The 22,193-nt window shown below is 49.4% G+C and overlaps 9 protein-coding genes and 1 long non-coding RNA gene across 12 annotated transcripts in view; 6 read left to right on the forward strand and 4 right to left on the reverse strand.

Moving 5' to 3' along the window:
• The first annotated feature begins 30 nt into the window (after nucleotides 1-30).
• On the forward strand, nucleotides 31-4,335 carry LOC121597910 (daxx-like protein). 2 transcript variants are annotated; one of them, XR_006005484.1, is made up of 4 exons: nucleotides 31-452; nucleotides 743-2,301; nucleotides 3,070-3,716; nucleotides 4,061-4,335. XR_006005484.1 is itself a non-coding variant. In XM_041924219.1 (3 exons), exons 1-3 carry the CDS (start codon nucleotides 402-404, stop codon nucleotides 3,527-3,529), a joined length of 2,070 nt encoding a protein of 689 aa, XP_041780153.1. In that variant the 5' UTR covers nucleotides 31-401; the 3' UTR covers nucleotides 3,530-4,335. The 2 variants fall into 2 exon arrangements, 1 of the variants encoding a protein (XP_041780153.1); XM_041924219.1 differs by having other exon boundaries at nucleotides 3,070-4,335.
• A 109-nt stretch (nucleotides 4,336-4,444) lies between these two features.
• LOC121597917 (kynurenine formamidase) lies at nucleotides 4,445-6,411 on the reverse strand. The gene is made up of 3 exons (XM_041924236.1): nucleotides 5,504-6,411; nucleotides 5,086-5,401; nucleotides 4,445-5,007 (listed from the first exon to the last, which is right to left on the reverse strand). The coding sequence occupies exons 1-3, from the start codon at nucleotides 5,931-5,933 to the stop codon at nucleotides 4,515-4,517; spliced, it is 1,239 nt and encodes a 412-aa protein (XP_041780170.1). The 5' UTR covers nucleotides 5,934-6,411; the 3' UTR covers nucleotides 4,445-4,514.
• An 881-nt stretch (nucleotides 6,412-7,292) lies between these two features.
• LOC121597922 (probable serine hydrolase) lies at nucleotides 7,293-8,833 on the forward strand. Its single transcript, XM_041924248.1, has 2 exons — nucleotides 7,293-7,738; nucleotides 7,830-8,833. The coding sequence occupies exons 1-2, from the start codon at nucleotides 7,583-7,585 to the stop codon at nucleotides 8,733-8,735; spliced, it is 1,062 nt and encodes a 353-aa protein (XP_041780182.1). The 5' UTR covers nucleotides 7,293-7,582; the 3' UTR covers nucleotides 8,736-8,833.
• Nucleotides 8,834-9,381: 548 nt separating this feature from the next.
• On the forward strand, nucleotides 9,382-10,636 carry LOC121597923 (probable serine hydrolase). Its single transcript, XM_041924249.1, has 2 exons — nucleotides 9,382-9,627; nucleotides 9,716-10,636. The coding sequence occupies exons 1-2, from the start codon at nucleotides 9,487-9,489 to the stop codon at nucleotides 10,634-10,636; spliced, it is 1,062 nt and encodes a 353-aa protein (XP_041780183.1). The 5' UTR covers nucleotides 9,382-9,486.
• Nucleotides 10,637-11,076: 440 nt separating this feature from the next.
• LOC121597925 (probable serine hydrolase) lies at nucleotides 11,077-12,271 on the forward strand. Its single transcript, XM_041924257.1, has 2 exons — nucleotides 11,077-11,170; nucleotides 11,253-12,271. The coding sequence occupies exons 1-2, from the start codon at nucleotides 11,117-11,119 to the stop codon at nucleotides 12,171-12,173; spliced, it is 975 nt and encodes a 324-aa protein (XP_041780191.1). The 5' UTR covers nucleotides 11,077-11,116; the 3' UTR covers nucleotides 12,174-12,271.
• A 305-nt stretch (nucleotides 12,272-12,576) lies between these two features.
• On the forward strand, nucleotides 12,577-14,060 carry LOC121597926 (probable serine hydrolase). Its single transcript, XM_041924258.1, has 2 exons — nucleotides 12,577-12,944; nucleotides 13,020-14,060. Exons 1-2 carry the CDS (start codon nucleotides 12,894-12,896, stop codon nucleotides 13,941-13,943), a joined length of 975 nt encoding a protein of 324 aa, XP_041780192.1. The 5' UTR covers nucleotides 12,577-12,893; the 3' UTR covers nucleotides 13,944-14,060.
• Nucleotides 14,061-14,139: 79 nt separating this feature from the next.
• LOC121597907 (pre-rRNA-processing protein TSR1 homolog) lies at nucleotides 14,140-17,013 on the reverse strand. Its single transcript, XM_041924212.1, has 4 exons — nucleotides 16,786-17,013; nucleotides 16,444-16,714; nucleotides 15,628-16,382; nucleotides 14,140-15,560 (listed from the first exon to the last, which is right to left on the reverse strand). Exons 1-4 carry the CDS (start codon nucleotides 16,889-16,891, stop codon nucleotides 14,209-14,211), a joined length of 2,484 nt encoding a protein of 827 aa, XP_041780146.1. The 5' UTR covers nucleotides 16,892-17,013; the 3' UTR covers nucleotides 14,140-14,208.
• Nucleotides 17,014-17,299: 286 nt separating this feature from the next.
• On the forward strand, nucleotides 17,300-18,800 carry LOC121597919 (stomatin-like protein 2, mitochondrial). Its single transcript, XM_041924244.1, has 3 exons — nucleotides 17,300-17,507; nucleotides 17,587-17,691; nucleotides 17,762-18,800. Exons 1-3 carry the CDS (start codon nucleotides 17,433-17,435, stop codon nucleotides 18,755-18,757), a joined length of 1,176 nt encoding a protein of 391 aa, XP_041780178.1. The 5' UTR covers nucleotides 17,300-17,432; the 3' UTR covers nucleotides 18,758-18,800.
• A 356-nt stretch (nucleotides 18,801-19,156) lies between these two features.
• On the reverse strand, nucleotides 19,157-20,157 carry LOC121597935. Its single transcript, XR_006005487.1, has 3 exons — nucleotides 19,917-20,157; nucleotides 19,594-19,686; nucleotides 19,157-19,327 (listed from the first exon to the last, which is right to left on the reverse strand). It is a non-coding gene; the product is annotated as an uncharacterized LOC121597935 (long non-coding RNA).
• A 1,311-nt stretch (nucleotides 20,158-21,468) lies between these two features.
• The window catches only part of LOC121597906 (eukaryotic translation elongation factor 2), a 5,324-nt gene continuing 4,599 nt past the window's right edge, over nucleotides 21,469-22,193 (reverse strand). For both annotated transcript variants that reach the window (XM_041924210.1, XM_041924211.1), the window contains exon 5: nucleotides 21,469-22,063. In XM_041924210.1, coding sequence (XP_041780144.1) covers nucleotides 21,889-22,063 — 175 coding nt within the window. In that variant the 3' untranslated portion in view covers nucleotides 21,469-21,888. The remainder of the gene's footprint in view (nucleotides 22,064-22,193) is intronic.

Below are 22,193 nucleotides of genomic sequence, written 5' to 3' on the forward strand. Positions count from 1 at the left end.
CGTTAGAAGTGCAATGCAAGGGCGCCCTGGATGTGTATGGTTTTTTTTTATGTGTGCCTATTTTCTCACACACGTTCTATGTGTTGATGTGCGTGCACGTTCCGTCCTGTGTGTGCGTGCCATCGTAGGTCGCGTAATAATGATCTGTACAGAGATGCGAATAGCAAAAGTAGGCAGGTACGCATGAAAGGCAATTGACGTCGCGTCGCTCTCTCCGCGAGCTTTGTGTGTAGAGGCGAGAAGCAAACGATTGCACGCTTTCGGGAGAAAAAAAACCAAAAAAAAAACAGAAAAATTAAAACACGCTAATGTGTGCGCGCGCGAACAGTCGACGAGGGACCGGTTGCGTGTGTGTGCATAAATAAGTAAATGTTTTTCGGGACAGGAAATTGTAAACCATCATGGAACCATCGTCGTCGGTAATTGTGCTCGATTCGGACTCGGATGATGGGGTGAGTTATCTTTGTCCACTTTAATTTGTTTTTATCCCTACGACCGCCACCAGGCTACAGTGGATTACAGTGGGCGCGAAAGTGCATCGGAAGAGCAAGCAGCAGCAGAAAAGAAAGCGAGATCCAACTTTTAGCGCGCCTACTGTCTACTGTCGCTTTTTTTTTGCTGTGTGTATTGCCCATTCCCGAATTGACAGCCCGCCCGTACAGGCGCGCGTACAGATAAACACAAGCATAATTAACAATGGGGGAGGGTTTGTTGTTTGGTTGGTTTCGTTTTGCCATTTTAGGTGATTATGGAAAGCCCGGCCAATGTGAAGAAGCGCAAAGCCGCCCAACTATCGCCCGCGGGCACAGGGAACGCTGCCTCCGCCATTGGCAATTCTAAGCCGAACGGTGTAAACAGTGCATCAGCCGGTGGTGCATCCAACACAGCATCATCAGCAGGCGGCGGTGGTGCAGCACAACAGGAACCACAGCGGAAGCGCATCAAACCGATCACGATCGCGTCGAACCTGCAGGCGGAAAGGCGGTGGTCGAACGATAAAACACCTCCCCACAACAACAACAACAACAACAATAACAGCAGCAGCAGCAGCAGCAGTGCCAGCGGGCCCATTATCGTTGGGAGTGAAAACTTCGCGCCAATCACCTACTCGGACGATTGGGAGCAGGAAATTAAGCAGTACCAGCAAAAGCTCGCCGTCGGTGGCGATGACGGTGATGGTGGCAAACGGCGGGAACGTTCCGGCTCGGTGCAGGGGTCAACACCGGCCAGCTCCCGCAGCAGCACGGCGAACGACGATACGACGGAGCTAAACAATACCGGCGGCAGCCCCAATACCGGTCGGAGTGAGAAAAGATCTTCAGCTCAAGGGAAGAAACCGACCGTGGAGAAGAAGAACCCTATCGGCAAAGAGTTCCAGGAGCTGCTCGATGCGTGCCGCAAGGCGGACAGCTCGAAGGACATGGAAACGCTGATCGAGCGCAAGCTGATCCGGTACTACGAGATCGTGCACCCGGACTACATTGGCTCGAAAAGCTTCAAAAAGGCGGTTACGAAGGTGACGGCCGAGGTGCGGGCCACACCGAATCTCGTCTTTCTCAAGCTGGCGAACATTGTGGAGGAGCTGAATGCGCGGCGAAAGTCGCGCTCCGTGGCAACCGCTGCCGACGAAAAAGACAATCCCGCTGCAGGCGTCCCCGTCACGAGGGCCACAAGTCCAACCACCGCTGACGGAGTGGCGAACAACAGTGCCGAAAGCAATAGCAGCAGCAGCACCACCACCAAAAAGGATCGACAGATCACGCGCCTCAACCGGACGCTCTACGTGCTGATGAAGCGCATCCAGCAGATGGAGGAGGCGGAGGTGGACTTCAATCACGAAACCAACTCCACCTACGTGATGGCGGAGCGGTACAAGAAGCGCGCGTTCGAGGTGTACGAGAAGCTGTGCGACATCACGGGGGAGAGCAAGAATGCGCACCGGCTGGTGCGGAAACCGATCTGCTTTCAGGGCACGCAGTACGGGGAGTTTAATCGCACGCTGTCGCAGTTCGTCAATCGGACGAACACGTTCCCGAACTTTCGCGATGTGCTGAAGTGTTTGCAGCACTGCAACATTAAGCACGCGTATGGGCTGGGGGTGGAGCGGATGAACCGGATCGCGCAGGATGCGTTCATCAAGGTGGGAAAGCAGCTGCAGAAGCGGCGAAAGACGGACCTGTACGAGACGGTGATGTACCATACGGGGGAGGAGAAGGATCCGGCTACGGTCGATCCGAAGCTGCGGGAAAAGCTGGAGGAGAACGGGAAGCACTACAGCAAGGTGAACAAAATCATTGATAAGTGAGTATCAAGGTCCTTTTAGTATGTGGTCTAATGAGCGTTAATTTTCAAAGTGAACCTACGATCGCGTTGTTTGCGTTCATGCAGTGCTGCAAAATGTCATGAGCATCACGAGATTTTGCCCCAACGAAAACAATTAACATATGAACGTGGTAGCTTGATGCTCATTGCTGATACTCAATGAAAGTGCGTCATGACATGCCCAAAAACGACGTGTGAGTGCTTAAGTCAAACGTGAAACTCTGACTGACAAGCTGAGCGCAGCTCACGTACCCTACCGAGATGATCACAGGTCTTGATCACTCATTTGGTCACGACATTTTCTGTCGGTGATAATCACGACACTATTGGCATATAGTTGGGATATTTGAATATTGTCAGTGGGATCTAACAGAGCGACATGCTCATTTTGTTTCTTGGAACCACTCGCAAGCATCGCATATCTCCTATGACTATCGTGATGATCACCGACACAAAATGTCACGACCAAGTAGGTGACCAAGAGATAGTTGCACAAAATGTCACGAAACATGTGATGGTCGCACCAACTGTTTGAGTCTCACCTCTGATCATCACAATTGAGTACGTAGCGCTGACATGGATTCAGTCAGATTTTTTTAACGACATTGACAGTGACAATTTTTCAGCACTGCGTTCATATCCCTTTTTCTCTATAAACGCTCTATACAGGGTTTCTCACAAATCTCTGAGGACAAAATCTCCCAAATAATGTAATAATTACGATTTATTCTTCTCCCCCACCCAAAGATATGCCGAAAAGGAACTAACCAATAAGGAGGAAGAGCACGAAAAGAAGCACAAAGCGGACAAGGAAAGTAGCAGCACCTCCGCCACCACCACCACCACCACCACCACCACCACCACCACCACTACTACTACTACTACTAATACCAGCCAAAGTTCCGCACCGATGCCATCCAGCAGTAGCAGCAATAAACGGAGTGCTACTACGGACACAAGCCGCCAGCCTATGGCCGCCACCAACAGTAAAGACACCGTTGCGAATGGAGAAACGGAAACCACCACACTACACGATACCGAAGACGAGGAGGATGATGATGATGACGAAGAGGATGACGACGAGGAGGACGAGGAAGACGATGATGAGGACGAATTTGAATCCACCACGAAGGAGAACGTCCGACCGGACACGTTCGAGGATGTGGTCATTTCCGATGACGATGAGCTAATAGTGCTAGATTCGTAGCATTTGCCAAACGTCATCACCAACACCACCAAGCTGAGCGTGTAAATAGGGTTTATCATATTTCGCCTGATCTCGTGTTGTGCGATCGTGAATCAGCTGCAGCAGCGGTCCGAAAAGAAAGCTCCAGGCCTCTAGGGTCTAAGGCTACGAACCGAAGTCGAAATGTTGTAAAAATAAGTGTTAACAGGTGCAATTTTTTCGAACCTTTTCCTCTTACTTGCACAATTTCTCTTCCTTCATTAGTTTAGCTTTCCACAAGAAAACCTCCTTTCAACACTTTACTTTCTTCTTAAAATTAACATAGACTGTAAAGGAGATAAAGAGACGACGGTATCTAGTCTAGATTTCAAAAATCCAGACGAAAGGAGCACGACCGGGCCCTTCCTTCTATGAATAGAAGCCCCCGCGAAAGAGCCCCTATTTAATTTCCCCCCTTTTCTTTCTGTGTAAAATTTTGACCATGTAATTGCTGCAGCATAATCGGAAGCGGTCCACCATAACTGTGCTGCTTCTCTTCTTTAATTCGGACAGATATTTGTCAAGCGACTGAAATACCGAAAGCTTTTCCACAAACAAATCACACGATAGGGAAGATGGGTGTGTGTGTGTGTGTGTGTGTGTACGTGTAGTACAGGAAATCCATCCCAAATCAATGGATATGCGGTATGGGAGGTTTCTTGGTTGACCAGAGAGAGAGAGACGAGCCATTCTGTGAAAATGGAATGAAAGAAAAGAGTCTAAAGACAACAACACACAAAAACATCGGAATAAAAATTCATGTGACGAAACGTATTTTTCCACTTTAACATACACGAAAGTGTTTGTGTACATTGTCAGTGTAAATCACTCGCCGAAAAGAAAATTCCGGTATGCTGCATGACAACACATGGAATCAATGGACTCTCCTCAACGGCGTGAGTATTGCAATTTAAATTTTATTCAAAAAAAACGATCGTTTTAACACATTATTTACCCCCCTTTTCCCCTAACTCTTCTCCCCAGTCGCCGCCACACCGGCCAAGATAGCGGCCGTGATCGTGTAGTCAGCGGAGGCAAGCTTTTCCACTATATCGAAGTGATCGAGCCCGGGCAGCACGCTCAGATCGCACCGCATCCCGTACGATCGCAACAATTCGCTCATCTTAACGGCCATCTCACGAAACACATCACTATCGTGCTCGGCAACGTACACGTGAAACCGTAGCGCCCCACCCTGCTGCTGCTCGACAATCGGTCGCAGATGCTCGTAGCTAGCGTACAGCGGGGATAGCGATTTTGCATTCGCATCACTTATGCCGAGCAGATTGTCCTTGTTCACACTCTTCGTGTAGCGTAGCTCCTGCACATTGTAAACGCCCGAGATGAGATACACATCCTTGAGCAGGGCAAGCTCCTCGCCAACCGCATCCATGAACGGACGGTCCAGCATGCTAGCGATCAGGTGAGCACCAGCCGAATGGCCCGCGATCGAGATGTGTCTGGAGATGCGTGTGGAGAGAGGAAAACGGTTGTTGAATGAATTAAAAAAAAAGGGGAAGCTACACCCTCTATCTCACCGGACACCATTTTCGGTGGCATAGTTCAGCACAAACTCTCCGGCCGCCTTCATCTGCCGTACCAGCTCCTCCAGCGTTACCTCCGGGCACAGCTCGTAGCCCACGATCATCACGCGCACGCCACGGTCGACGAGCGGCTTTGCCGGATAGGCGGACGTTTCCTTCTCCAGCATCTGCCAGTAGCCACCGTGCACGTACACAAACAGCGGTGCATCCGGGGGCAGATTTTCACCGTAAATGTCGACCTTGTCCCGATCGCCACTGCCGTACGGGACGTCCAGCAGCGTTTCCAGCTGCTCCCTGTTCTTGTCGCTTTCTGTAACGAAAAGCGTTGATTTAGCGTGTGATTGTGCACGACCACATCTAGGAATAATCTCGAATACCACGGGCGAGGATGAGACAAAAAAAAACCACTAACCACTTTTTACAAACTTCACATGAAAGTCGATCACTTCGGCGGGCGTTGGAAAGCGAACGCTCCACGCCGATGGGGAGTACTGCTTTTCCCACGTGATCAGCGTACTTTCCGAAGGTGGTCCACCTTCTTCCATCATTCCCTGGCAGGTTAACGGTGTCTTTCCGCCGCGAAACTGTACGTAGCGGGATAACTTCCCCAGCCAGCGGGTCACTTGTACGGGCGGTGTGGTGGTACTTGCTGCTGCTGCTGCTGCTGCTACTACAACTGTCCCCGATCCCGACTGGTATTGATTAGTGGCGAGCGCAAAACACAACACGACTAATGCCACCCTGCTGATGAGCGATCTGCAGCGACATGTACTGTGGTGAGTATGATGCGTTATCAGTAGGTCTTCTCCTCCAGCCCGTCCGAAGCCGATTTGCTTAGCCATGTTTTTTCGGGCCCGGTGGTGTTTGCTTTCGGCTTTGCTCTCGCTCCCTTTTCTTTGCCTTGCTTTTGCTTTTCGCCACTGTGACTGTATTATAAGCAGCACGCCCTCTCCCCCTCTTTTCTGCTTCAGGTAGCTCCTCTCGTCGGGTTACGGAAACGGGAAGGTCGGTAGACGGCTGGATCCTATTACGGTGCCCGCTTGGGCAGCGATGACTAAGCGTGCAGGCGACGAATGAAAACGGGGAAATGTAGAGGGAAGGAAACCTTACGTGCCCTTTCTCAGGCCGGCCGATCTTACCGGTGCGTTGACGGATACGAAACTGAAACCAATCGCTGTTCGAGTGGGGTGTTGAGATTCGTTTTAAAATAAGCGCTAGTTATTTGCCCGTTATCAAGCATGATAACACACTACAATATCTAGAGTTGCGCTAAGTTGCGCTGTTGAAACGATTGGCTATTTAAATGAGATACGATTTTCAAGTGGCAAGATGCGCGTGATTCGATTACTACGGCCCTGGTTACACACAGAGAGACATCGATCGATGATTGTACGGTGCTGCTATCGCAATAGAATGAATTAAGGGCATTAAAGAGTTGAAAAGTAATTTTAAAATAATATTTTAATCGTTAAATTTAAATCCTTAAGAGATAGATAACACTCTTTGTTCATATTGCTATTTAAGAGGCTTTAGAAACGTTCCAAAACCGCAACACTTTGCTAGGAAATAAGTGCGGAAAGCACGTGCATCTGATAAGCATTATCGTGTAGATCCGTACCCGCCAATTTCCTTTTCGCTCGTTCATTCAATCAGTTGCTTGGTTCTTTACCTCAATTTGAACAAAACCACGGAGGTGGTGATCAGTTTATGCAATTTTAAATAAAACAAAAGATAAAAATATTTTTTTCAAAAATTAATTTAAAAAAATCAATTTAATGTAAATAACCATTGATAAATCAAAACCATCTTTAAACTATAATTTTTAAAATAACACAAAATTGCAAAACAATATTTCCAATGCATAAAATAGTTAAATTTAATAAAAAAAAATAAGCCAACATTTAAGGGATGAATGTAACATCACCCTTCTAATCATATGTTCGGGTGAATGTCACCAACACTACCCTACTTTGTTTACAACCCTTCAACCGATAGCATTGCACCCTTGAAGCAGTGAGCAATTTCAAACCGGCTTGAACTGTCCCTTACGGTGTGTTGAATCTCTCGCTCATGCTTGCTCTTGCTATGGAAACTTCACCCCCCATTCAAGTAAGCTTGAAATTCCGAGTCCGTTACTAAAAACGTGCCGCTCACACATGCGTACGCGGTACACGCTGTCAAGTCCCGCTCTCCCTTTGCCAGCTGAATCAAAATGAAATGAATGAAACAATGTGCCCCTTGGTGTCGTAATGCTTGGTGTCCCCACAGCGTGTTTTTCCATACACACACACACACACACACACAAACCCACTGGACGAGACAATGCGGAAGTGTGTGCCGTGATAAGGTGTAGTTCCATCGCATAAAATTGCCTGTTCATCGTGCGTTAATATCAGCAGCATCAGTTGACAACGCGCACACACGGCGGGAGAGTGCCAGCACAGTTCGCCACAAAACCCCTGTACCGCAAGGAGAAGGTTATTTCATCACCATGGTGGTTAAGGGCAGCGGTGTGATGTTGGTGAAATCCTTGCTCGGGTCACTGTTTTCCCACGAAACGAGAGGAATCGTTCAGCGGACGGCCGTACGATACAGCCATCACCATCAGGCGCACGATCTGGTGGAGGAGCACGATCGGCAACATGACGTAAGTAGGCGCAAGCGAGCGCGTGCGAAGAGACCAAAGTCCAGTGGAAGCGGTCATAAATCATTCTCCCCCTATTTCCCAACACTTCCAGGTGGAGGAGGTGCGCATTCCGGTGCCGTACGGTGAGATTGCCGGCAAGTGGTGGGGCCCACGGGACGTACGGCCGATCGTGTGCATTCACGGCTGGCAGGATAATGCGGGCACGTTCGATCGGCTGATCCCACTGCTACCGAAGCACATGAGCTTCCTGGCGCTGGACCTTCCCGGCCATGGGCTGTCCTCCCGCATCCCGGACGGCATGTCGTACCACACGCTGGACAACACGCTCAGCCTGTTCCACGTGATGCGCGAGTACCGCTGGAAGAAACTCTCGCTAATGGGCCACTCGATGGGTTCGATCATAAGCTTCCTGTTCACCTCAACCTTCCCCGATAAGGTCGATTTTTACATTGGCATCGATGCGCTCAAACCTCACATTGCCGATGCGGCCAAATTTCCGGGTCGGTTGGAAAAACGCCTGCCCCAGTCACTGCTGGCGGATGCGAGGAATCGGGAAAAGTCCGAACCACCGGCCTACCCGTACGAGGAGCTAATAGAACGGCTGCATCTCGGCACGAACAAATCGGTCACACGTGAGGCGGCTCCGTTTCTGCTGTATCGTAACACGCGCAAATCAACGCTCCATCCCGACCGATACTACTTTACGCGGGACAGCCGGCTAAAGTACGGGCTGGGGATGGGCTGGGATCAGGCGATCAATTTGGAGCTTGCCAAGCGGGTGGTGCAGCCGTACCTGTTCATCAAGGCGAAACACTCGCCCTACTACGAGGAGCGCAAGTACTTTGATGAGTTTGTGGAGCTGGTGAAGCGGAACAATCCACAGTTTGAGCTGGAGTTTGTGGACAGTACGCATCATCTGCATCTGACCGAGCCGGAAAAGGTGGTGCCGATTGTGGGACGGTTTCTCGGCAAGTACTGGAAGGAGGAGAGAGGATGAAATTAGTTAAGAGGTGAACGCGGGCAATGCGGGGTTAATTTATTGATTTAGAGAGTAATAAAAACAAACGATTGAAAGAATTCACTTAACTACCTCGACGGGATGTTTTACCTGGATAGACGTTTCATTATTGCAATAAATGTGAAGATTAATTGAGGATAAATCACAAAAGATTGAAAATGACGTTTTTTTAGCATCAAATTGCTCCGAAGCACGTGGTTTTGAACCGTTGAAATGGGTATCTGATAGATTTCCAACTAGATTATCAAGTAAAACTAATCTAGAGAGTACGATTGCACATTCCAATTGGATGCATGTAACAAATGGATTAAATGGACGTTAGATGATATTTTTCTAGTTATTTTTTAAAGAAAACCGTGTAAAATTCAATCAACTTGATCGAAGGTTATTCCTGGCCAATAGTAAATGATTATTAAATTGTTTTTTCCTAAATGTTTTAAAACCGCTGAATTTAAGCTGAACAGAAAATCTAATAGGAAAATGATCTCATGACAGTCTGCTACTGACCTACATACTCACCTAACCAAACTGCCCGTAAAGGGTTTACGGGTTTCCGTGCACCATTTACAGTTCAGTGCACACGCACTGCTCTCTTCACGCACACACAAACCCATGCATCGTAGAGCTCCACTCGTTTCACCCCATTATCAATCGTATCCAAACGCGAGGTGGCAGCAGACACACGAAAACCACGGAGCAAAAAAGGCACAGCAGCCCCCGCACGGTTATCATGGCATCCAAGCAGGCTCGAGCAGTTCAAACCAATCGTACCGCCTCGCAGCAAGACGATGAAGAGAGCCGTCGAGCCATCAGTAACGTGGAGCATCATCCGCTGATTCGCTTTATCGAACTGCAAGACAAACAGAACGGTGTAAGACAATTTCGTGGCCTTTAGAGGAGATTCCATTACAGCTTTACCGGCTTACCTTTTCTTTGCTTTCTTTTCCACTTCCACCAAGGTAACTGAAGTGCAAATTCCCGTCCCGTACGGCAGCATCGCTGGGAAGTGGTTTGGACCGAAAAATGTTCGCCCCATCCTGTGCCTACACGGATGGCTCGATAACAGTGGTACGTTCGATCGGCTCATTCCCCTACTGCCGCCCGACGTGAGCTTCCTGGCGATCGATCTACCCGGCCATGGATATTCCTCCCGCATCCCGGACGGTATGTCGTACTTCCAGGTCGACTGTATCCCACTCATCCTTCGCATTATGCGCGAGTACGGCTGGTCGAAGGTGTCCCTGATGGCACACTCCATGGGCGCAGTGATAATGTTCATCTTTGCCGCCCTGTTCCCGGACAAGGTCGATCTACTGATCGGGCTCGATGCGCTCAAGCCGCTCAGCTTCTATCCCGACCGCTTCCCGGAGCGTATGCACAAACAGGTGCTGAAGTTTATACAGGCCGATCTAAGGAATCAGGAAAAATCGGAACCCCCATCCTACACGTACGAAGAGATGATGGACCGGCTGTACGAAGGGACGGCTGCTTCGGTGTCGCGCGAAACCTGTCCCTACCTGCTGCAGCGTAACATAAAGCCATCGCGCAAGTTTCCCGGCAAGTACTACTTCGATCGGGACAATCGTATGAAATATAACGTCATTTCCGGCTGGTCGGACGATGTCAATGCGGAGCTGGGGAAGCGTATAACGGCACCGTTTCTGACGGTGAAAGCGATGGATTCACCGTACCCCGGTTCGAAGGAGGGTTTTGACCAAATGGTGGACATTTTGAAGAAAGCAAACCCCAAGTATGAGGTGGTGTACGTGCCCGGATCGCACCATGTACATCTGACCGAGCCGGAACATGTCGTACCGGTGGTGGTGGATTTCCTGCGACGATACTGGCAGAAGGAGGTGGACGTAGTTAGCAAGCTTTAAACTGCGGGGTCTGAAGGGTACAAAGCGGGTATTAACATTAGGTAAAATAACGGTGTACAGGGTTTAATGGCGGTTTAATTGTAGGCAAGGGAGAAATATAAGAGCTAATTAGTTCATGTTTTTAAACGCAAAAAAGAGAAAAAATGGGAGCACCTCTCCCTTTTCAACTGCTTAATCAACCTCCCCCTTTGATTGTCAGTGTGTGCGTGAGCGCATGAGGCGCATCTACGAGGCGTTCGCGTCATACGCCAAACTTCTCCGCACGCTAAACATCGCCCGTCTGCGTAATAACAGTGCAACTTGCGGCCATGAGTGCGCATAAATCTTTGCGCGATAAGATGTTGATAAAGGTGGCGAACGGCTCCGGCAATCCCGCTGCTTGAGAGCGTTAGTGCGTTTTGCTCCGTATCGAATCGAGCTGTAATTTGTGACCACACGAACATCCACTCTGGGTCGCGTAATTGGGATTGAGAGAAAAAAATGGACACGCAATCGCTGGAAACGCTCGTCGAGCGGCATGATCGTGAACACGGCGTAAGTCTTGCCCTTTGCGTGCAACACCAAACAACATCTTTTCACTAGTGGCTTCTCTTCTTCCCCCGTTAAAATGGTACAGGTACAGGAGGTACGCATCCGCGTCCCGTTCGGTGAGCTGGCCGGTAAGTGGTGGGGCCCCCGGAACGTCCGCCCGATCGTGTGCCTGCACGGCTGGCAGGACAATGCCGGCACGTTCGACACACTGATCCCGCTACTGCCGTCCCACATGAGCTTCCTGGCGCTGGACCTACCCGGCCACGGGTATTCCTCCCGCATCCCGGACGGTATGTCCTACCAGCCGATGAACGTGTTCTATCTGCTCAACTTCGTAATGCACGAGTACGGCTGGCGCAAAATATCGCTCCTGAGCCACTCGATGGGCTCGGTGCTGCACTACGCGTACGCGGCCATCTTCCCGACCCGCGTCGACCTGCTCATCTCGCTCGATGCGCTCAAGCCGCAAATCTTTCGCCCCGCAGGGCTCGTATCGATGATGGCGGAACTAACGCCCGAGCTGCTGCGGGCGGATCTGCGCAATCAGGAAAGGACGGAACCACCGTCCTACACGTACGCCGAAACGGTCGATCGGTTGTACGAGGGTGCGGTGAACTCGATCACCCGCGAAGCTTGTCCCTTTCTGCTGCAGCGCAATCTGCGCAAATCGGCCAAATTCCCCGACCGGTACTACTTTGCGCGGGACAGTCGGTTAAAGTACGGGACCGGGTTTTTGTGGTCGCAGGAGGTTAACAAACGGTTGGCGCTGAACCTAACGATGCCGTTTCTGTTTGTGAAGGCAACGGAATCACCGTACTGGGAGCGGAAGCAGTACTACGACGAGGTGATCGAGATACTGGAGCGCAATAATGCGCGGTTTGAGCTGCGGTATGTGGAGGGCACGCACCATGTGCATCTGTCCCATCCGGAGCGGGTGGCGCCGGTGGTGGCGGACTTTCTGAATCGCTACTGGCAAAGGGATGAGGAGATGGCGAGTAAGCTTTAGGACGGGTGTGTTCGATGGGGACTGGTTTTTTGGAGGGGAAGCTAATGTTATCTACGGGTTTTGGGGAATGTATTTTTGTGATAAATAAACAATTTCTATTATAAAAATGATTTACCCCCATTTTGCTAAAAACGCCCCTAAAGAATTCTATTCACCGTGAAACTAGTTTTAGGCGTTTAAATTTGCATACGAAGCTTTTACGCACGTTTTAGGCACGAGGCGAGGCATTAATCTCAAGGTCATTCTGTCGGTCTAGCCTCCGCGTTAAGGCAAGCAACAGACGCCTTAGAGCTTCAAACCAATTTATGTAAGTGATCCCCACCCCAAAAGTGGCGTTGTTTCTCCACAAAGAAAGTTCGAACGAAAATCACCCCAATAATAAGATCTTCGTGACAGGTTTAAGGTAAAACAGAGTGGGAGAGGGGGGATGGTTTATCTAACACGCGCGTGTAACTTAATCCCCAACCGCTGCCAACTCACATAATCACAAAGAGTGAGCTACGCGATCGATCGGTTTTTTTCCATCACCACCACCACCACCACCACGAACACGTGGAGCAATGGTGGGGAGACTTCCGAAGATTGGTTGGAGTCCCAAAACTTTTCCGTTACACGTACCCGCTGCTCGGTCAACCGAGCTAGACCTCTTTGAGTTTGAGCTCTTCCGTATCTGTGTAGTGTGTGTATGCCTCTGCCTCTCCCGGGTTAGTGTCACTCATCATGGCCGAGGCGAAGCGACGCATGGTACAGCAGAACGATCAGCTGCACGGTGTAAGTAAGCAGGATCACCCTGGCAAAATGGGAACACACACAAATCATTACAAAAGTGTACCCCTTTCCGCAAAGGTGCAAGAGGAACGCATTGACCTACCCTTCGGTGCGCTGGTCGGCAAGTGGTGGGGACCGCGTGATCTTCGCCCGATCGTGTGCCTGCACGGCTGGATGGATAATGCCGGTTCGTTCGATCGCCTAATTCCGCTGCTACCAAAGCACATCAGCTTCCTGGCGATCGATATCCCTGGGCACGGTCGGTCCGCACACCTTCCGGCCGGGGTCGCCTACAACGCACTGGACACACTGCGCCTGCTGCTCCATCTGATGCAACACTACGGCTGGGGGCGCATTTCGCTCATGAGCCACTCGATCGGTGCCGTGATGAGTTACGTGTTTGCGGGCGTATTTCCCGAACGGGTCGATCTGCTCGTGTCGTTCGATCTGCTCAAACCGTTCATACTCGATCCGGATATGGTGCTGTTTCTGCTGGCCGATTCGCTGCCCAAAACGCTCGACTTGGGTGCAGCCGAAGCGGGGCGCAGTGCCGAAGAGAAGCAGTTCCAGTACGACCAGTACGTGGAGCATATGCATGCCGGGTTTCATGAGTCGATCAGTCGCGAAGCGTGCCACTTTCTGCTGTACCGTGCACTGGAACCGTCCGGCCAGCAGACGGGGGTTTATCGCCGGCTAACGGATCGGCGCATACGACACAACCATGGGCTGGTGTGGTCGCACGATGTGAATTTGGAGATGGCGCGAAGAATTAAGGTGCCGTTTCTGTACCTGAAGACGACGGAAACGCCACTGTTTGAGGATGCACGGTATCATCAGGAAACGATCGACGCGCTGGTGGCGCACAATGGACAGTTCGAGCAGGCGCTAGTGGAGGGTAAGCATCATGTGCATCTGTCCCATCCGGAGCGGGTGGCGCCACGGGTGGCCGAGTTTCTGCTGAAACACTGGAACAGAGAGAGGTATTTAGTGTGCAAACTATGAGGAGTTTTGGTGTGTGATGATTCGATTAGTTTATCGTTTTATATGGGGCTAGGGGTTAAAGTGTTTTAGTGCTTTCAAGCACCTTAAAATACATTTTAAAACCAATTTTTACTACTACGCACCCTGTCATTGGCTTCTGTCTTTTTTTTTTTCGAATGTAACGATCGTTCGTCAAAGTGATGGTGTTTGCTTCGAGTGATGAAATGCAATATAATTGTATTTTTTTTAGTTTCAATAGCGACACAATAACCCCGCCTCCGACTCTTCACTCCTGCATCATTTCCACCTTGGCGTTGAACGTTACGGAACGTTCGCCTTTCGGCACCACGCTCGAGGCGCTCGATTCACCTCCCTCACCTTCACCGTCACGGCACGATACGACACAATCCTCGTACGTCCACTTGGGAAACACACGCTTGTACAGATACAGCAGTACCGTGTCGTGCGATTTCAGCTGCGCATCAAACACACACTTCATGTGTCCGTGCGTACCGAGCGATTCCCTAATATGCCCAACCCGTCCCAACTTCGTGCGCAGCTTGCACGGCTTAAAGTACGCCACATCGTCCGGATTGAAGAACATGTACCGTATCGTGGCCGATTTGCGATTAATCTTGTACGGATGGCCACTCAGCACGACACGCTTCAGCACCACCCGGTCGGGATTGCACGCCAACAAACTGCCGGACGCTACCATCGACAGCGAGGTGTCGGGATTCTCGCGGAAGCAAAGGATCGGTGCCGGCGGGAACTGAATCGGCGCGAAGAACGTCGCCACCACCGCCATCCCCGGGCGGAAGAACCGCTCGTACTTGTGTTTGTCCCCGTTCGTGTGCTGGCTGTAGATCGGGTTCACGATGAACCGCCGGTAGCCGCACTGTACGATCAGCCGTTCCTTCGATTGGATCGGAATCGTTGAGTTTTGCGTTCGCTTCAAGCACACGTTCATGACGGACATTTGCTGCTCGTGCGGTAGCATCCCGTACACGATCAGTCGCTCACCGTTGCCGGCCGATGTGAAAGCATTCCACAGATCCTGCGGCACATTCTTCACGTGCAGGCGAGCGTACCAGCCCGGCATTACCACATCGTCGCCCTCCTTCTGCTGTGCCTCGCGGAGAATGCGCCGCTTGGTGTGGTCAAAGTTTTGGAACTGGTAAATGCGGGCGTAATCGAACGGCAGGTTCTCCTTCACGTCCCACGGGGAGGTGCGGAACGATTCCAGCCCACGGTACTTGATGAACCGCTCCCGGGCCGGCCGGTCCGCCGGTGTGTCGATCTCGTCGGGGAATATTTCGTCCACCTTTGCCGCCTGGATTTTGGCCAGCGTGCTGCGCTCCTCCTCCAGATCCATCTCCTTGTCGTACCGGTCGGCGCTGATCTCTTCCGACACGCTGATCTCGTCGAACTGCTGACCATCGTCGTCGGTTTCGCCGTCCTTGCCGCCTACTTTGCTTTCCGTGTCCGACTCGCAAGACATGTACTGCTCATCGTCATCATCATCATCGTCGTCGTCGTCGTCCTGATCTTCATCCTGCTCCTCGATGTCCGGTATCCAGGAGGCTTGATAGTCGCTCATACCTTTTGGGACGCGCTTGATGAGCTTCTTTTGATTCTCTAAAAGAAAGAAATTTTGTTTAATATTGTTAACAACCACTTGAAATGGGAAAGTAAAATCCCTTACCAGCACGCGAAGCTGCAATTTCATCTTCCGTCGGCCACGTTTGCTCCGCATCCATCGCGTCCGGTACGTTCTCGCGCTGCAAACTGGTCTGCTGGTCCGGATCCGCCACCAGCGGGGGCTTTTGCTCCTCACTCGACATTTCTCCATCCTCCAGCTTACGCATCCGGTACGGATCGGTCGGAAAGGCAACCGATTCGAGCTGAAACTCTCCCAGCCCCGGTATGTGGACGAGCTGGTTGACGGACAGTGGTACGCCTCGCACAAATCCCGTCACCTTTAGCGTTCCCGTCGGGCGCTCGGACTGCCCCGGTTCGGGCGCACTCGGTACGTACTCGACCCGCTCGCCCAGCATGTGCGGCCGATTGCAGCGATTGTGCGTCACCTTGCGCTTTTGGCCACCGATGCGGCGCAAAAGGTTCAGTGCGTCGGTTAGCTTATCGAGCTGCATCACCTTCTCGTCGGGCAGTACGGTCGAAACGGCCTTTTGGATGTTGGTTTTCACCTGGGAGCGTTTCTTCGGATTGATCGATTCCATGTCCATCAGACAAACCATGGGAGTGGGGAGGCCCTGGGTTAGGGCCATGTTCAGCACCTTCGCACCGGCCTTATCGATCACTTCGTCCGTCTCGCCAGCAACGGCGGTCAGCAGCAGAATGACGGAATCACACACTTTAAGCGCGTCGAGCACGTTCAGCTCCCGGCCGTGCCCAGTCTCGGGGATTACAAATGAAAACCGCTGCCGGAATCGTGGCACGCTGAAGGTGACAAAGTGAAATTATTGAAAAAGGCCCTCTTCGCATGCCCAGGACAACCTACTTCATGTAACGAACACGATCCGAAATCTTCATCACGGTAGCTTCCGGATCGCAACCCTCCAGAATGGCCATGGCCGAGTTCGGATCGATCATATCGTTCAGGGGCAGCACGCAGGTCAGGAACGGTGCCGTCAGTGCTCCACCGATGGCCCGCTTCAGTGCGATCGCCTCCTGGCGTTTGTTTTTGCGCAGCTGGTTGGCCTGCTGGCGTCGCTCATCGCGCGACTGCTGCCGATTCGGCCGGCGGGTCAGTGTTTTCAGGTTTACCTTACCTGTTCCGGGAGAGGTATAAAAACACCCATTAAGTGGAGATTCCAAAAGGAGAAAACCGACAAACCCTTACCTTTCGCCACGCGTTCCAACTCACGCTTCGACGCATGTTTGCCGTGTTTGTGTGTTTTGTTGGTTTGCTTTAGCGCACCCGGGCGATGAATCGTTTCGATAGCCATCGTTTTCGACTGCCCTTTACAGGAAATGTATCACTTTTCCACTGAATAAACGGAAAATTCCGGCACTACTCGCGGGCGCACATGTTTTCGACTGGAGCGAAAATCAACAAGAAGAGTGAGGTTAGAAGTGTTTGTTGTGATGGTTTTTGTACGGTGGTGCATCTGTCAACAGAAACGGCACGGTGTAAGTTTTAAATTGAAATTAATGATTTTTTTAAAAGCTTTACACGCTGAAAGTACACAATTAACGAGAGAAAATTTCCTGAAATTCTTTATTAGCACGATTTTACAAATTTTTATTCCAATTTCTCGGTCTCTTTTTCCAATCCATTTCAAATTAACCCTTCAAGTGCACGCGCGTGCAACCGCCCTGCAACGTCAACTTGACAGCACGGCCGACAGGGGCTCAGCTGTCAAATGTATTATTGCCGACGATTGATAATCAAAAATTGAAGAAAACCCCGAATCCCCCAGAGTGCAGCGATTCCGTAAGCCGGACAAAACATCCGAAAGCACACGGTCCCGATCAAAAGTGCATAATATGATACGTTCCAGTGCGTTCATCAGCCGGCTACCGCTGCGTGGTATTGCGGCAGCGACCCTCAACAGCAATGGTGTAAGTACGCCGACGGTGGTTCCAGCGTACATTCTGATGTAATGATACACAATTCTGTCTCTCTGTCCTGTCTCCGTAGGGTCTGTTGCAATCGCCACCCAGCTTGGCGGCACTGCAAGCAACACAGGTCCGCCACCGATCGACACCGATCAACACGGTCATAATGTTTGTGCCCCAGCAAGAGGTAAACGGAAAGCTGCCCTCCGCCCTTGGAAAACTTTCTCCCTTAATGTGTCTCTGCTGTTTGCTTTTAGGCATGGATCGTGGAACGGATGGGCAAATTTCACCGCATCCTCGAGCCCGGCCTGAACGTCCTGCTGCCCGTGGTGGACCGGGTTAAGTACGTGCAAAGTCTGAAGGAAATCGCAATAGACGTGCCGAAACAGTCCGCCATCACGTCCGACAACGTAACGCTCAGCATCGACGGTGTGCTGTACCTGCGCATTCTCGACCCGTACCTCGCGTCCTACGGTGTGGAGGACCCGGAGTTTGCCATCACCCAGCTCGCCCAAACGACGATGCGCTCCGAGCTGGGCAAGATGTCACTGGACAAGGTGTTCCGGGAGCGCGAATCGCTCAACATCAGCATCGTGGAGTCGATCAACAAGGCGAGCGAAGCGTGGGGCATCTCCTGCCTGCGGTACGAAATCCGCGACATCAAGCTGCCGAGCCGGGTGCACGAAGCGATGCAGATGCAGGTGGAGGCGGAGCGGCGCAAGCGGGCCGCGATCCTCGAGTCGGAGGGTGTCCGGGCGGCCGACATTAACGTGGCCGAGGGTAAGCGACAGTCGCGCATCCTTGCCTCCGAGGCGCAGAAGCAGGAGGAGATCAATCGGGCGAATGGTGAGGCGGCCGCCATAATGGCGCTGGCCGATGCGCGTGCGAAAAGTCTGAAAATTGTGGCCGAATCGCTGGCGAACGAGCATGGCCGCAGTGCGGCATCGCTGAGCGTGGCGGAAAAGTACGTGGTCGCGTTCGAGAAGCTGGCCAAACACAACAACACGCTCATCGTACCGTCGACCGCGTCCGACGTGACGTCGATGGTAGCACAAGCAATGCAGATCTACAGCAATCTCTCAGCCAGCTCGAGGACAGCTGCCGGCGGTCATCAGGCGGGCGGTGACGACAACACGCAGAACCTGCTGGGAACGTTGAGTGAAAATAGTTCGAAGCTGGACGCGACACTGCCACCGCTCGATAGCCATCACCACGGGGACAGCAGTATGGGGGGTGGTTCTTCTTCGAAATAAAAGCATGTTGGGTTTACACACACACAAAACCGAAACCGGAAAACGTATGCATTAATTAAATGAGGGCACACTCTTCCCCCCTTTCCCCTGGCGCGATGATGATGATGGCACATTTGCTTACTTAGTGAAGGAAATTAGGGTAAAAACGCAGGAATCTTATCCTTTTTTTTCGTGTGTAAGAGTGTCGCAGTTTAGTATCGGACAGGAAGAGCTAGAGCCTAAAGCACACGATTATTGTTACTGTAAATAAAAAAAGTCGACAACAAAAAGCGTTTAAAATAAATGAAATCCAACTAAAAGTGTTCGAACGAATGAAGGAACTAATGGATGTGAAGAACAATCTAAGAGTGTTTTCTTTTCTCAATTTAAACGCGCATATACGCAATAACGAATACAAGGTTAGTTTGTTGTATGAAAACTTTATTGAAAAAACCCCAACGGTAACCCACTTATGCTCTAAAAATTGTGATATATGGTGAAATACCTGTCCTCGCAATATTGCGCTATACCCACCCGCCGCAAGAGAGATTTCCCCGGTAAGATCATGTTGAAGGTAGCTAAAACCTGAAACTGGAGAAGAAAACAGGATTAGATTGATTGTCTCCCAACGGCAGAATGTAAAGAACAGCTTGCTCTAAGTAAGCAGCATTGCAAACACCAGATTTATAAATAAATAAGGCTTGTTAAATTGTATTCAGCTATCACGTATCGATCACTGAGGTAATGCGTACAGGTCCGTGATATAAGATCATCATTAAAAAAGGGAAAGTGCAATTTAAATCTGGTGCTGGTGCTCTTTAGATGTTAATAGTGCAGGCGCTTCGTCTTTAACTTACCTCATGAACAAAAGATGCTCGATGATGAATGGATTTCATAATAGTGTGATATGTGATTATTGATAGTGATATGATGGACTATTGCACAAGATTCTGAAATAAAATTAGGACAAAGAGAACAAACGTAAATATAAATACAATATTTTTTCACATTATTTGTCTGCTCTATTTGGAACTTCGAGCTCCAGAAAGAATCGATTTTTTTAACTAAGTTTGATCAGTAATCACGTATCGTTCACTGTTGTGATGCGTACAGGTCCGTGATATTACAACATCACATGCAAACTAGCAAAGAGCAAACAAACACCCTATTTTAAACTTACCTTTTTTGAATTAATCCCGAATACAGCGGAATAAAGGAGATAGGAACAGCAACATAACCTGCAATCAAAGAAGATAGGATGAGTTAATCGTCTCGTTTGTTCGTCCACAAATAATATAAATATGTTCAAGAGCTGGATCAGTAATCACGTATCGTTCACTGTTGTAATGCGTACAGGTCCGTGATATTACAACATCACATGCAATAGAGCTCGAAGATAAAGTATACATATTTAAGTTGAAACTTACCTTTTAAGTGTCTAAATGCCAAACTCACGCGGTCCGATTCCTTGTTTCTATTTGATTTGCAACAAGAACACGAAACGAAAAACAAATGATAAGTTGAATTCTGAATATAAAGCTTTGGGATTGCAATGTGTGTCTAGTATCGATATCAGTCCTGTTGAACTTGATTAAATTGTTTAACAATCATGGAATCATGTAAAAATTTAACATCATTGAAACACTCCAAAAACATGGCTAAATCGGGGAAAATTAAGTATTAAAATTACGATGCTTACCTAGTACGAATGAGATTCCATTAATCGGTTCGTCCGCTTGTTGTTTCCGTGGATTGTATTTAGATCTTAAAATAGAAACAAAATAAGGGGAAGTTAATAATCCATCTAAAACCGAAGAAGGTTTTTTTACATTTAAAATGTCTCTCAGGCCTGTTGAACTTGAGTATAACAATCACTGGTATCATGGTTTAGGTTTTTCATCACATAAAATGCAATAAATTCTTAGAAAAATAATAATTGATAGCTTTGCTTACCTTTTACAATTGTTTTGGTTCTGCTGTTCAATCGTCAATCCATCCGTTTGCTGTGTTGGGTCTGAAAATGAAAGATAGAATACAAGTTATAGCATTGTACGCACACGAGCAACTAAGGACTATTTTCACTAATGTTGAATACTTTCAGTCCTGTTGAGCTTGAGATAGTTTACGATCATAGAGAATCATTCTAGTTTGTATCATCATTTTAAAATTCTTTTTCTTTGCGGTCCCTAAAATGTGTTTTAAGTGTACGAAAAGATAACTTACCATTTTGTTTATTAGTCGTCAAAGAGTTCCATCTGCTTGTAACGATATTCCCCTGTACAAGGAAACAGAAATACACGATGTAACATATTGTGTTGCATAAAACTATCAAGTGAATGTAACTTACCTTTTATTTTCTATTTTTCAGCCAAAAGTCTCTTGCAACCGATGATTCCCTCCGATCTTCTCCTCTCGAGCCAGGAAAGTCCATCTTACTTACAATCTGTAAATGAAACCCAACAACCTCCAACACATCTATCCCACCATTATGACCCAATGCGAACCAAGAAATAGAAATAGTTATCTAAGATAAAAAAAAACCAGCAAGCCTTTTTTGTGTTTTTGTTTCGCGACGTTAGAGCCCCGCCGTTAGTTTAAGCACAGCGGCAGCGGCGTCGTGCGTCGGATTCTTCTCTATTTGCTGTAATTGTAAATTCCAACTTATAGCCATCCCATCAGAAGATGAAGAAGAAAACGTTAACTTAACCACGCACACGTTTGTTTTTCTTTTCTTTTCTTTTTCCTATAATCGTCATCCCTTATTATGTGGGTAAATTAATTAGCACACACTGGGGTGGTGTTGTTGTCGGGGGCCATGCGAAAAAGGGAGCCTGCGCCTCTGTGGTTGGATGTGGGGTCCCACAGAGCAGTCCCAATTTGCCTGACTGTATTGTGTGTGTTGGTGTGTGCGTGTGAAACTCTTCTCTGTCCAATAAAAAAAATCAAATCATCATACCGCCCGCGCGCCATGCCATGCTTTTGAGTGTCTGATTTGCTTCTGTGTGTAAATAAGTCCTGTGCTGTGTTGGCTGTCCTGCTGCGGATGGTTTTGCAGCAGCCACACACAACACACAGCTTCGATTTTATAAATGTACTTGGTAAATTAATAAATGGGTTTGTTGTTGTTGCTGCTGCTGCTGCGGCCGAAGCGTTTACAGCTTGTCCAAGTACTGCGACAGATCTGGCAGGCCTTCCTTCAGACCCTTACGCTTGCGGATATCCTGGATGATCTGGTACGGCTTCGTGCTGGGGTCAGTTGGGTCACCGGGGAAGATCTGCCAGTGATCGAACACGCACTGCGGGAATGCCTGTCCACCGGTGTTGGATCTGTGATGTTAGGGATTGAGAAGAAGACGCACGACACGCCGTTAGACATAACACAATACAGTCACAGTTGTCGGGGCAAGCCGATAAAATGAAAATAGTTCAGGGTTTTCCTGGGGTTCTAATAATTGTG

This window comes from Anopheles merus, chromosome 3R (genome assembly GCF_017562075.2).
Source record: "Anopheles merus strain MAF chromosome 3R, AmerM5.1, whole genome shotgun sequence".
Lineage (NCBI taxonomy): Eukaryota > Metazoa > Arthropoda > Insecta > Diptera > Culicidae > Anopheles > Anopheles merus.